This window comes from Chrysemys picta, chromosome 7, assembly GCF_011386835.1.
Source record: "Chrysemys picta bellii isolate R12L10 chromosome 7, ASM1138683v2, whole genome shotgun sequence".
NCBI classification, from domain to species: domain Eukaryota; kingdom Metazoa; phylum Chordata; order Testudines; family Emydidae; genus Chrysemys; species Chrysemys picta.
The window spans coordinates 63,339,328-63,354,330 of NC_088797.1; the positions used below are offsets into that span (position 1 = coordinate 63,339,328).

General features: G+C 41.7%; 1 protein-coding gene across 2 annotated transcripts in view; it reads left to right on the top strand.

Annotated features, from left to right (window-relative positions):
* The window catches only part of TUBGCP2 (tubulin gamma complex component 2), an 88,152-nt gene that overhangs the window by 1,507 nt on the left and 71,642 nt on the right, over nt 1-15,003 (top strand). For both annotated transcript variants that reach the window (XM_005310794.5, XM_005310793.5), the window contains exons 2-5: nt 1,821-1,978; nt 6,433-6,561; nt 8,736-8,912; nt 12,272-12,431. In XM_005310794.5, coding sequence (XP_005310851.2) covers nt 1,829-1,978; nt 6,433-6,561; nt 8,736-8,912; nt 12,272-12,431 — 616 coding nt within the window. In that variant the 5' untranslated portion in view covers nt 1,821-1,828. The remainder of the gene's footprint in view (nt 1-1,820; nt 1,979-6,432; nt 6,562-8,735; nt 8,913-12,271; nt 12,432-15,003) is intronic.

Genomic DNA, 15,003 nt, shown 5'->3' on the forward strand with positions numbered 1-15,003 from the left:
CAGATCTATGTTGGTCTTTTACTTTCTTAAGTGTGGATTTGATTAACCCAGTAAGGTTAGCGAAGTATATTGAAAAACAATGCTAAATTCAGAATAACTGCGTGAGGATTCAGTTATCTTTTTCCCATTAGTTGTTACTCTATTTGATGTTGCAAGAAAATGTGTGGAACTGTAATAAGTAGAAACTGGACACATTTTTATCCTTTAATCTCTAAAGATGAAAAGATCTGCTGTGCTACTCTTCTCTCCCAGGGCTTTTTCTAGACTCGGATTTGGAAAGTGTTTGGGTTATTAACATGTGTTAGCTAAAAACTTCCAAATCCTAGTCTAGACAAGACCTCATTGTGCGATCCAGGCATATATGTAGAGCAGAATATTGGTTTAGGGAAAGGCCCTGCAGATTTTAGAGCATTTTGCTCTTTGTAATCTAGTCTGTGTCTCTATACTATGCCCATCACCTTTGTATCTTGTTGCCAGTATTCAGCTATTCAGTATTTGACCATTATTTAAAAACCATTTTCCTGCTTTTCTCCTGCTAATGGGGCTTTTCAGTTTTGTGCCTTTGGTCAAGATGTTTCCTATTTGATGTGCAGACTTGTTAGTGTAAACTGATGGTTAGCTGCCTTCCTGCCATTTAACCTCTAGAGGGCTTCCTCCCCCTTCAGTGGGAGACGTCTCCCCAAGCATACTTTATGGTTGAGTCAGTGTAACTAATGGGGAGCTTAAGATCTGGTCATCAGATGAAGAGACAAAGTAGGCAGAGGCTGAGAGGCAAAGGAAAGGAAATACTTTTTTCTCTAGCTTTTCCACTGTAATCACTAACAGCTAATCTACATGTGGAAGTTGGCTACTGTAACTATTTCAGAAGTTATTCCAGTATAGCTAAATTATGCTGGAATAATTTTTTTTGAAATAGCTATCCTGGTCAATTTCTCCCAGGTAGACAAGGCCTAACTCAGTTTTAAGTCACATCTTTTGTGATTTTTGGTGCAAGTATGAATTACAAAGAATTTTTTTATTTTGGTGCAAGTATGAGAGCAATCCAGCCTTCAGAAGCCTGCAGCAACACCTTTAAATTTAACCTCTGCTGAAGAGAGCCTGTACTCTGCATATTGCAAAGCTGTGGGGTAAAATTTTCAAAATTGCCTAAGGGGCTTAGGAATCTAGCGGCTTGTTTATACATGGAACTATTTTATACATGGAACTATTCAGGGACAGCTATGTGTGGACACACTTATTCAAGAATGTGTGTGCCTTGTTCCTGGTTAGTTTAATATACTTTAAAAGTGGATTGAACTAAAGAGGAATAAAGCACTCTTATTCCAGAATAAAAGTGTCCACACATGGAGTTATGCAGGAACCGTTATTCCTGCATAACTCCATGGCTATGTACACAATGCAGCTCAAGTTGGTATAAGTTATGTCGCTCAGGAGTATGAATAAGCCGCCCCATTGAGCGACGTAAATTAAACCAACTTAAACGCCGATATGGACAGTGCTAGGTCAGCGGGAGAGCTTCTCCCACCAACATAGCTACGAGCCTATGCCCTAGCAGTGCTAAATTCTGTAGTGTAGTCATAACCATGTGTAAACAAGCCATAAGTCCCAATTTCAAAAATGATTTAGGTACTGAAGAGTCTAAATTATGTTGACTTTCAGTGAAATTTAAGCTTGTCTCATTTTTGAAAATGAGACTTGAGCTCCTAGGCCACTAAGGCAATTTTGAATATTTTTACCCTTGTTGATTAGCTTTGAGTTTTAGTGGTAAGGATCATCTGTTGTGCTTTGCATTCAGTGTGCTGTGAAATCTGTAACCCTAGGTGGAAGCATGAGTGAATTCCGCATTCACCATGATGTCAATGAGCTGTTAAGCCTGCTGCGTGTTCATGGAGGGGAAGGAGCTGAAGTGTACATAGATCTCCTGCAAAAGAACCGAACGCCTTATGTTACCACAACTGTGTCTGCACACAGTGCTAAGGTGAGCTAGTTTGGATTTACTCACTACTAGGCTGCAGTGATGGTTGAAATGCCTTTTTTTTTTTTTTTTTTAATTGGAGTGTGATTAGCTGTCAGGTCTCAAAATATAACCATAAACAGGGAATTGTCATTGAACAGGAGTGTGTCTTGTGCGGGCTCACAGGGATCATTATTGGCCCTATGCTATTTAACATTTTTATCAAGGATCTGGAAGAAAATATAATATCATCACTGATAAAGTGTGCAGATGACACACAAATTGGGGGAGTGGTAAATAATGAAGAGGACAGGTCACTGATGCAGAGCAATCTGGATTGCTTCGTAAGATGGGCATAAGCAAATGATACGCTATTTAATAAGGACATGTAACGTATGCATCTAGGAATAAAGAATAAAGGCCATGCTGATATGCTGGGAGTCCATGAGTTCTTGCCTCACTTCTTCTACTTATGATCATTAATAGTTCTGTGCAATTCCCATCCCTGTTGTTGAGCATGACATCATGCTTTCCTACTGCCTAGAGCAGGGGTAGGCAACCTATGGCATGCGTGCCAAAGGCGGCACTTGAGCTGATTTTCAGTGGCACTCACACTGCCCGGGTCCTGGCCACCGGTCCGAGGGGCTCTACATTTTAATTTAATTTTAAATGAAGCTTCTTAAGCATTTTAAAAACCTTATTTACTGTACATACAACAATAGTTTAGTTATATATTATAGACTTCTAGAAAGAGACCTTCTAAAAACGTTAAAATGTATTACTGGCACGCAAAACCTTGATTTAGAGTGAATAAATGAAGACTCGGCACTCCACTTCTGAAAGGTTGCCGACCCCTGGCCTAGAGTATGGGTATCCTATCCTGTCTGTAAAATGGGGAGGGAATCTGGAGTTTAGAGTGTGTACAGGCACTCTCTGAAGGAACCCGGAACAAAACCTAGATCTGTAACTCATTCATTTAGCCACACTGTCTTTCAGAAAGAATATGCCAGATCTTGGCCATGGTGTCTGTACAATGGGGATATTCCTGTATACCTGCCTTTGCAAAGAACTTTGAGACCTACATGAATGAGAATTGTGTAAATATAAACAATATTAAATGATCAAGTAGAACCCTAACTTGGAAGTCTGTTGCTTTAGCAACTGGATCATACTTCTTGCCCAGAGTCAGTAAGAGAACCCAGTATTCTATTTCTGTCTAGCAGATAGTTGCAGATGACTGTATATCTTTATTTTCTCTCTTTATTTTTAAATCCTGGAAATTCCATGCAATTCCATATAGTTAAATAACTGTATGAAGAGTTACTCGTGGGAGAATTCTGTGCCAAAAAAATAAAAATTCTGTGCGTAATAATTTAAAATTCTGCATATTTTTTGTCAAAATAACATAATATCATGCCAGTTTCAATTATTTTGGTAATTTTATTTCAAAATACCTTTGTTAGCAGGTATGTCTGTAACAATACAGACAACAGAAAAGATTCAGGAAATGTTTTTTGACAAATAGAGTCCTAACTAGGTATAGTAATACAGAACTTTGAGTAATACACCTCTACCCCTATATAATGCTGTCGGGAGCCAAAAAATCTTACCGCGTTGTAGGTGAAACCACTTTATATTGAACTTGCTTTGATCCACCAGAGTGCGCAGTCCTGGCCCCCTCCTCTCCCCCGGAGCGCTGCTTTACCGTGTTATATTGGGTCGCGTTATATCAGGGCAGAGGTATAATTCATTTAAACTACAATACAGAAACGTATTTCCCACATCCCTCAGAAATAGTTGCAAGACTTAGGGGAGTCAGGGATAATGATGGAGCTGAGGGAAAGGGAAGTAATTGCTGGGAAGGAACCTGGAAGTAAACTTGGAGGGTTGTTGGGTGTGGGTGGGAGAAGTATTTAACAGTTTTTTTGGAGAGGAGAGAGAGATTGTTAGGGAGCTGGGGAGCCTCCCCCATAGAGCCCTGGCTGACACCTATCCTCTCCCATTCAGTCAGGCACATCTGGCCCCATCCCCATGTGTCCCTTCAACCCCACTCAGCCCCGCCGTCCCTGATCTCCATGTGGCCCTGCATCCCCGCTCCCATTCAGCCCCCACCCCAGTCTGTCCTCCCCTCACTAGCCCTTCTGAACCCCAGTCTGTGTGACCCCCAGAAGCCCTGTATGCCCCACTCTGTCCGCCCCCATATCCCGTGCCTCCTCATCTGGCCCCACGGGCAGGGCACTGTGAGGAATACAGCTTCCCCTCCTCCCTATCAGCTGCTGGCTGCTATGATAGGTGAGCCAGCTGCCCTCTGTTCTGGTGTCACAGCACCAATTGGTGGGTGAAAGGGGTAACTTCAGAATCTTTCCAGCAGAATGTATTTTCTGCAGAGAACAAAAATCGGCGGGGAACATTCATTCTGCATGTGTGCAGTGGTGTAGAATTCCCCCAGGAGTAAAGAGTGTAAAGGAGAATCACTTAGAAATTAGGAAATGATAGAATTAAGGTAGCACATTGTGACATACAAGGGCACTTTCCGGACTAGTGGGGAGCTGTGTCACCCCTGCCCTGCAATGTTGGGTGCCTTGCTTTAGTAGCTCCCACCTGGGCTGCTCACAAACAGCCTTCCAGCATACAGGACACCCTGAGTGTCTGTGTGTAACTGCAGCCAGTCAGCTACATCCTGGTTCTCACCAGTCTTGGTTATACTGCAGGGTGACTCCAACACACCCTCCATCCGGGATCATCCCCCAGAAATGCATGTCCTGTACTGCCTGGTCCTCTCCTATACAGTACAAATACATTAAGTCTGTGATTTCTTTAAGTCAATAATATGCCATCTTATTATTTTAAATAGAGTACCCAGACACTCCAATTTAAACATACTGGATTAAATAAAACAGTAAAACTAGTTTATTAACTACAAAGACAGAGATTTTAAGTGAGTACAAGTACAGGCATAAAAGTTACAAATGATTACAAGAAAAATAAAGATAAAACACTTAATAGTGTCTAATTTAAGAAACTATATTAGGCTTTGTCTACACTAGCACTTTTGTTGGTCAGGGATCTGAAAAAAACACACTCCTGACCAACATAAGTTTCACCGACAAAAGCCCCAATGAGGACAGCGCTATGTCGGTGGGAGTTGCTGTCCCACCAACATAGCTACCGCCACTTGTTGGGGGTGGTTTAATTATCCTGGTGGGAGAGTTCTCTCCTGCCAGCATAGAGCGATTAAACGGGAGACCTTATAGCGGCGCAGCTGTGCCACTGTAAGGTCCACAGTGTAGACCTGACCTGAGATTCAAGCAAAGTTTCTTACCTCATGCTCCAGCAGATTACTGATCAAACTCTTAAATCAGGACCCTCCTCCCCCGCCGAGTTCAATGGCCGTTTTCCTTTGTCATCTTAGGTGCAATGCCAGAGAGAGAGAGAGGAGGATGTCTTTGGTGTATACCCCTTTTTTATGTAGTTCTGTCTCCGCTTTGAGGAGCATTTCCAGCTGGGAGCAAGATGACAGTCAGTCTAGTGAAGAAAGGAAACTCCATGCTGTGTCTTTGCTAAGATGTAGATTTTTGTCCCTGCTCTCTTCCTTGCCAAAGAATGGCTACTCAGGAGGTAATGGTCCATCAGCCTTGTTGACACCTGGCTGAAGCATTAGCTTGCCCTTTGTCTCCGAGAAAGTGGTTTAGCCACTCCCCAGACTTATCTGGGAAAAATACTTCAGTCATGATTTCAGCTTATGTTTATAAATTTACATATAATGTTGCTATGTGCATTTTGCCATGACATTATTGATCGTAAATTATGAACTTTTAAATGATACCTCACAAGGCATACCTTATACAAACATTATTACAGTAGTGTATAGTTTGGACACAGGGGTATATTCTGTCATACACATGTAAGTTTACTCCTTGCTATTTGTGCATATGCATTTTGATACAGTCTTTAGTTATATGATTACATACTGGTTTTTGCACAGCACCTCAGTGGCTCTTTGTAAAGTTGGGTATGCAAAGGTAGCCCCATTTTACAAACAACATAGCCAAGATTTGACATTTTTTTTTGTTCTTCTAAATCAGGGGTCGGCAACCTTTCAGAAATGGTGTGCCGAGTTTTCATTTATTCACTCTAATGTAAGGTTTCGCATGCCAGTAATACATTTTAACATTTTTAGAAGGTCTCTTTCTATAAGTCTATAATATATAACTAAACTATTGTTGTATGTAAAGTAAATAAAGTTTTTAAAATGTTTAAGAAGATTCATTTAAAATTAAATTAAAATGCAGAGCCCCCCAGACCGGTGGCCAGGACCCAGGCAGTGTGAGTGCCACTGAAAATCAGCTCACGTGCCGCCTTCGGCACGCATGCCATAGGATGCCTACCCCTGTTCTAAATAGTGCATTTGAAACTTTCTCCTAAAATGCTAACATTTATGTTTAAATACTTAACTTGTATTATATGATGTTTTACAGGTTAAAATAGCAGAATTTTCTCGAACTCCAGAAGATTTTTTAAAGAAGTATGATGAGCTGAAATCTAAAAATACAAGAAATTTAGATCCTTTGGTGTATTTGCTGTCAAAGCTCACAGAAGACAAAGAGGTAGCATATTTGTTTCTGCATTTCTGTCAGTCTGATGCATAATATTTGGAAGTAACAACAATTAAGCTGTTTAGACAAACATATCTGAACCAACTAATTAAGATTACAATAGGGTATGTGAGGGCATTCATTTTAACTCCCTGGTTTTGATTACTCATGAATTTCCCAGCAAGTTTTCTTTTAGGCCTAGACGTGAATTTAAATTTTGACTTTGAGAAAAATCCATTCAAGCTATTTTGAATTATATTAGGGGTAAAAACCATACATTTTACAGCTCTGAAAAGATGTTAAGATGTCTTTGTGCATAATATGTATAAAATTGGAAAAATAACAGTTCTAAGCATTTAAAAATTGGACATTTCACCAGAATAGGTCTTCTCTTATGCTCATCACTACACTGCTAAGGCCCGTATCCTGCAATCTGTTCTGCACAGGCTAACTCCTATGCCCACGCAGAGCCCCGTTGATTTCATTTCCGTTCCATGTGGATGTAAGCACACAGATTATATTGCAGGATTTGGGGCCTTAGTTAGAGTCTGAGCTAATATCTGTGGAGAAAGTACTCAGTGTACAAAACTTGATCTGCAGATAGAATTTCTGCATTCAAAATCTTTCTTCTTAAAACTTATCTGGAAACCTTCAACAAAGTAAACTTAATGTCTGAAAATTTTCAAAAGTGGCTTCTTACATTAGATGTCTCCATTTTTAGATGGCCAGCTTGACACATGTTGGCCCTGATTTACAGAAGCTTTAAGCATCTGCAGGTCCCATTGATTCATCTTAGTGCTTCAAAGTTGAGTACCCAAAATCAGAGGTCACTTTTGAGAATTCTGACCTACAGGACTTCAGCAGTTAGTTTCCTGGGGAGATAACCTCATGCCCTAACACGTTTGTTTTTTATGAAGAAAAACTAAAACATAAAAAAACTTTCAACACAGAGACATCAGTGTTTAATGTTTTATGCTATAAATTGTATTTGTTTTTTTTCAAACCCACTCTTCAAGCATGTCTCACTGCACATTACAAGCCCTGCACTCTTGGTATTTGCAATGTGAACAAGTAAAGGAACACAGGGTAGCTGAAATCATCTCATTTTTTTTAAAATGAATTAAAAGGAGTTACAGCTACTCTCCCTGCCACTAATACTCCTGACAATTTCTTAGTTTCAGAATCTTATCTTCTGTTTTCTTTGTTCTTGTTTTAAAAAAATTAATCTCTCTATTCCTTTGTGAGAAATCCACAGTTTCATCTATTGTTTCTAACTGGCTACATCAGGGAAAGAGTAAAGATGAATACAGGAAGGGCTGTCAAATGCATTAAGTAAACATACAGAAAGAGACTTTTTCCCCTCTGTTTTCTGTTACAATTGTCTGGGAGGTTATCTGAAACAATAGAAGGTGTAAAAATGCAAACAAAATTGTGATTTTTTAAATTGGTGTGTCCTTGTAAGTGTCACATCTACAGAGCTTGTAAAGTGCACCCCTTTGGAGCTTTTTTCTCCCTTTTTCCTTTGTGATTTCCTCATTAAAAAAGAGGGGAGGAGTAGAAAAATGTATGTTAATGTAGCATTCACACTGCACATTTAATGCCCAGAAGTCAAGAAATGAAAAAAATTCTCACTAAATTTAACTCAATCACATTGTATATACTGTTCATTATAGTCCAGTTTCTTTTAAAACATATATCTTAATATATTACTGCTTGTTGTTTTATGGCATACATTTAACAGACAGGAAACTGTTTTGGAATGTTTAACTTAGTGACCTTAATGTCACACAGATGTATGTTTTTGCTTGCCATGGCAACATTAAAAAGAGGATCTTGCATAGGGATATGAATACTGTTTTAAAAGTTAACCGTTTAAACGATTAAAATATATTTTGTTTAAACAGTTAACCGGCTGGGGCAGGCGGGGGTTAACGGTTAAGGCGGGTTAAAAGGTAAGACTAATGCTTACCGGTTAACATTTTACATCCCTTATCTTGCACAAAGACAACTTATAAAATACTTGAATCAAGGAGTTGTTGAAAGAGGGGTGAGATGTGCAATAACTGTGTCCATTTCAGTGAAGGTCTCTCTTTTATTTATCATTTTTTGATATTTCTAGAGCATCTTGTCTAAATCCTTGTTCTGCTGCGTTTGTGAATAAGTTTTTTGTTGTTGTGTATTTGTAGACACTCCAGTATTTACAGCAGAATGCTAAGGAAAGGGCAGAACTTGCAGTGAATGCCACAACAAGTGGCAGCATCAGTTTTACCATTCCCTCAACAACTTCCAAGATATCCATGCAGGAACTTGAGGAGTTACGCAAGCAACTTGGCAGTGTAACAACCAGCTCCAGTGTACAGCAGGTACTGTCTCTTCCACAGTCTGGAGATACAAGACTGCCTTGAGAGTGTAGGGCTTTAATCATTATCTTTTATTATCTTGTGGTGTAATTGTGGCAAAGTGCGAATTTTCTGTAATATTTTTATAAATCCTATGTGTGCCTCACTATCCCTCTGTACTTTGCATTGCTTTCCAGTGGAAGGAAAATGGGTAAGTCTTCTCTTGGGTAGGGGAAGAGACTCAGGACATGGTGTGGGTATCACCTTGCTATCTGGTCTGCAGTAAATAAGGATAATTAAGGAACTGGTCAAAACTGATGAAGATCAACATAGGGTCCAAAGGGACAATGAAAGCCCCAACAACTGAACAATTGACACTCAATACTAGGTAGATGGAGTTGCAAACTCAGCATGGCCCTGCCTGGAGGCAGAGGACTGGGAGGGCATAAAGAGTGGGCTTCTGGAAAAAGCCGGCTGCTCTCATCTGGGACTGAAAAAGAAGTCAGAGAGATAGCCTAAGAAGGAGTCCACTACAGCTTGGGTGGTGGATTGCTCTAGCTAGACCAACATGGACTATGTTTTAACATTTGTTTCTCTATGCTAACTCAAGGACTTCCAATGCTGTATTCCAATTGACTTATAAATCCTGCTCTGTTGTGAAAATGCTCTTTGGTGTCACTGCGAATACTTGCTGGGCTGCATCATTCCTTGAAGAATGTACAAGTCTCTAACCAGCAGTCTATTTCAGTTGGACACATTGAGCAGAGCTCACAGTATGAAGCTGAAATTCTGGAGTCAAGAGGTTCCCTTTGGTGGTCTAGCACACTGAAAAGATTCCTCCAAAAGATTGTTTAAAAGCTGGGGCATAGCACAGATTCTGTGGATTTGTGTATGACTGTAATAGAATCCCAGTGCAGGAAGGCAAGGAACTGACAGGTATCTGGTCGAGAGTTTCATCTGGCCTGACCAGTTCAGAGTTCCTTCATTCACTAATATCATAACCTGTATATAAAAGGTGTCATGTAAGTTATCAATAGAAAGCTAATAACATACTGATCATTAATATTATTCTGCCGTGTATATACAGAGGATACATTCAAAATTGCAAACGTATTGGGAATTATGATCTTGAAGTGTGTTTGCAAGGCATGGTTGAAGTTACCCCAACCTAGACAAAGGTACTTCCAAACTACATTAAGAGACAGTGGGAATGCATTTACATAGAAGGTAAACAGAACCATCAAGCTAACAAGGGGAGGAGATAACCACTTAGCATCATGTCAGCGGGGAGATTGCAGGAACAGATCAATTTATATTTTAACAAACCAGCTGGGAAAGAAGCCAGCATGGAACTTCGTTCCCCACAAGACTCCATATCTCCTTCCTCACAGCGTGAATGAACTTTATTTGGGGGTAACTGTCAGGAGAATCCATTTCAAAGGTTCACTGTACTATAAAAGGTCATCTTTCATCTAAGAAGACAAAGAACGGAGCACTTTGGACTTGGTGACAGAGCCTGACCAAGTGGGTGGTCAGCCATGTTGCTGGAAGGTACTGTGGTAAGAATCTTACTTTGAACCAGGACTGTAGTTTTGTTAAGTCTTGGTCTCTAGAAAGCATTTTTCACTTTTATTTGCTTGTAACTATTTCTAACTCTGTCCTTTATACTTGAACTCACTTAAAATCCTATTTCCTTTTGATAATAAACTTGTTTTGCCTTTAATCTAAACCAACCTAATGCTGTGTTGGAATTGAAGTGATAGTTAACACCAGTTATAGTTACAAGCTGTGCACTTTGTCTCTTTAGAGGAGCAAACAAATCGTATTCCTCTGAATGGTTCAGGAAAGGCGTTGGACATTGCAAAGTACACAGTTTTGGGAAAATTCGTGACTGAGCGGTATTTGGTTACACTTGGCAAGATGACCCTGAGCAGGTGGAGTCTAGAATGTGATTGTGTTGTAACAAGCAGACTGCTGGAGTCAGAACTGATCTGGGGCAGCTTATTACACACTCAGATCATGCTTGTATGCTGGCTGGGAGCATCCAGCTACAGCAGCAGAGCATTTTAAGGCACTCAGGGTTACAGGGCAAGTGATGACAACCTCTCACTGGTGTGGATTGCACCTAGAGCATGACACAGTGATAGTAATATAGTCTAGAAGTACAGAAATCCAGTATAAGAGCTGTCCTAAACCCCCATTCACCACCAAGAATATAGGGTTCTTTTCTGGCTATGGGGTTGCACCTTGAATGCACACTCCTCTTCCGGTGTCTTCATGACATTTATCACTGGGACAGTGTAATGTGCTGTCCTATTGGAGTAACTAGTGGCAGTGCCTGTTCATCTGACTTAAGTCCTTGGTTCTCTCATTAGAACTCCTGCCAGTGTCTAGTCCTCAGGATTAGCCTTGTGACTGTTGGGCTCAGAAGCCCAAACTGTTGAAAGGAGAAGGGGATCAGACCATGAGCTGCCTCCTCATCTGGTCCTAATTTTAGAAAGGGAGATTGCATGCAATAGAGGGCCCCAAGCATCTGGTTGCTTTGCTTGTGCTTAAGGCTAGCCCTGATAATGCCCTACTAATGCCAGAAGTGTTTGGAGATGGAACTGGCCAAGGTGGGGGTAATGGTATTGTTGGAGGAGAAAGAAGTGGAAAAGACCAGAACATAGAGAATTCATCCCACCTCAGATGATATTTGGGGTTGATTAGACGACAAGCACAGAGTCCAGCAAAGCCAGTTCCTACATCAGGGAGGACTTGGGATATTTTTATAAGCATCTGCATATTCTGGGGAGCACTGGGTCAATGTGTGCCAGGGATTCCAGGGGAGAATGGTGCATTGGGGTGGGAAAGTGCCATGCATTTCCTCAGATGCTCACTATTCCTAGAGCTGTTCTGTGATTTGTTAGCCAACATGTTATTCTCTGCATAATTTGGAAGATGGTATTAATTCTAGGTTGTGACCCAGATTTCAACCCATAGTGAATTGTCACAGTTGAGAAATAAAACTCTAAAATCACCATTTATTCTGTGGACAATGGTAAACTCTACCTGAGAATGGCAAAATGCAAAAATGATGTCTTCCATGGTACTGGCCACTCCCTTGTAGGCACAAAAGTTAACCTGCCTTTCTGTCTTATTATAGTGACTGAGCACTAGAGTTGGGAATGGAAAAGCCAGGCTGTTTTGTCTTTACTTAGAAGCTTTATTTATTTCAATAACATACAAAGAAAAAAGCCCTGCAGTGTTGTACCCAATAGCCAGGTCCTGCATCCTGTTCTCTCCACTGTTGTCCTCAGATTGACTAGTAATAGATACGTAGTTTGAAATTATGCTTTTCCAGGTCGGTGTTTTTAAAGAAGCCCCTCTCTCCTTTCTGACAGCCTCTTGAGCTTATACGAAAGATACTCCGAGACAAGCAAAACAAGAAGAATTCTGGCCAGCCTATTCCAGTATTTCCAGCCTGGGTGTATGAGAGATCTGCACTTAATGGGGATTTCTTAACTGGCTCCAGTTTAAGCACTGACACAACAGTGCCTATAGGTACGTATCACACAGACAAAAATGACGAGTGTTTTATTCAGTGTATTTGCTCTCTGGTCTCATTCAGATTTCACCAAATACGCAAGATGAGGAGAAAGCTTAGCTCCAGTTAACTCTGCTAAGGCAGAAATGGGCTGAGAGAACAGCTTTAAGGCTTTGTTTACAGTATTTGTCAATACTGAATCCAAGCCCCAAAATTTCATTGGATGCCATGTGTGAAACCAGATGATAACACATCTATTTGCTCCAGTCAGACCCCAGTGTGACAGGTTTCTTCAGATCCTGTAGCTCCTCAGAAAGATGGGGCCTCCTGAGATCATGGTCATTCAGATAACTCATCCCCACCTGGGTGCATGTCAGAAACATCTGGCCAAAGCATCAGGAATCAATGTCATCTGATGGCTCTGAGGGATGGGATGTAGGATGACTTGGAAATGTCATAGTGCTAGTCCTGACTGTATACTCTGTCAGATCCGTTCATACAAGATTTTCTCTGGAGCCACCTTCCCCCAGCATTGTGGAGATGAAAATGATGGTTCTTCTTTGAGTGATTGCACGTGTCTGTGCCACTGTTGGTATGTGTGCGCGCCTCGTGTACAGATATCAAAGAACTTTTCCCTCTGAAGCATCACTCAGGGCAGCTCGAGCGCCCTCTGCCATCAAGCACCATTGGGTGCAGGTATAAGAGGATGGAACCACCCCTGACCCTTCTGTTCCTTCTTACCACCAGTGACAGTTGTTGAAGCGCTCCAACAGTCTTGATATTGCAATTTTTTTCCCCTCACACTTTGTATATAGTTTGTTTTCTTTAGTAATTAATTAGGTATAGAGTATAATTAGTGATAGGTTTTAGTTTTAGGTCCTTTTTGGACTAAATTTGAATCTTGGGACCAGTATTGGAGCCATGCGTAGTTCTCCAGGGATTAAGTCCTGCTGGTCCTGTGCCAGGCCAGTGTTGGTCAGTGATATGTATCACATTTGTAAAGGATTTTTGCCTCTCTAAAAAAAGATAGAACAGCGAGACTTAAGTGTCTTCCTATGGAGGCAGCAAGCCATCTGATTCAGAGCATGCTCTGAGTGCTGCACTTTAAGTATGGAGTACACCACCTGAGATGTCTACAGCATCTTGATCTGTCAGAGAAGAGCGAGATCTTCTAAAGACCCAGAACCCCATTCAGCAAGATCATTGCTGCCAAGGCCACCTAGAGGCAAAGACTCTGGGGGACACTCTGAGGGGAAGTGTTCCCCAGAGTGCTCCTCATCTAGAAAGGGGGTTTTGTCAATTTTGGAACTTTTGCAACTTCCATTGCGGCTGACCCCTGAAGTTCCTATGCAAAGACAGCAAGCTCAAGACCCAGTTCAGGTACCGATGATGCCAGAGGCATACACAGCTGCCAGAGAACTACTCAATCTTTCTGTACCAGTGTCCCTGGTAGTACAGGAAGAATTTCAGCCAGTACTGGTGACTGCAGTTCCTACACTAGCTCTGTTAGAGCATGCAACTTGATGCCCTCTACACTTCTAGTACCTAAGAGCCAGTACATTCCAGAGGAAACCCACCATTAAAATCCTCAGTACCACCATCCCCAGGCTCAGCTTATCTATTTCCTGTCCACACAGGATCTGCTTCACTCTTATCGCAGGACTCAGAGTCATCTCCTTCAGATTCAGAGTTTGGGTCTGTGTCCCATTCAAAACGGGATGCATACCCCTCCATGAGAGCCTTGGGGTCCATGGGTCTCACAGCAGTAAGCACATCTCAAGGCACAATGGCCTGTGCAAGCACAGGCCTCACCACCATGTCAGTGGCCTTTCTGGACTCTGTGGGGTGTCTCTCCCCTGCTAGGACCTTACCTCACCCACCTCAGTTGACTTCTTTGAGGGTGTACTGAGATCATTGGCACCACAGAGAACATTCTCTGACACCCAGTGCAGGTACCAAGCAGCTGGAAGTTGCTCAGACAGCTCCTCCACCACAAGAGAGACCAGACATTGCTTCAGCTCCTGGTACAGTCTTCCTCATCACCAGATGAGGCTATAGAGATGGTGAGCAATTCACTGACACAGGAAGATTACCAGGCTCACAAAGAACTGCTTAAAAGAGTGACCTTAGTGTAAGACATTCGGGTGGAATTGGTCTGCAAGAAATCTTATAAACTAGTGGACATATTAGCTTAGACAGGTTCCTCCAAGTGGTGCTCCTGATTAATGAAGCAATTCTGGAGCCACTCAGAACACTGTGGCACACCCTTTCTTCCCTAGCTCCTACAGCAAAATGTGCCCTTTCTAAGCATTTTGAATGCGTCTACATTCACCCTCCCTCAGGCTCTTGATGGTGGCAGCAGATAATGAGTGAATGAGGCAGGGGCACCGACGCAAAAGGGGAAGGAATCAGAGAGACTGGACTAGTTTGGTTGCAAACTTTATTAGATGATAGGGCTGTAACTTAGACTTGCTAACCAGCAAGCTCTTATAAGGCTAGGTCTACACTACCCGCCTGAATCGGCGGGTAGAAATCGACCTCTCGGGGATCGATTTATCGCGTCCCGTCGGGACGTGACAATCGATCCCC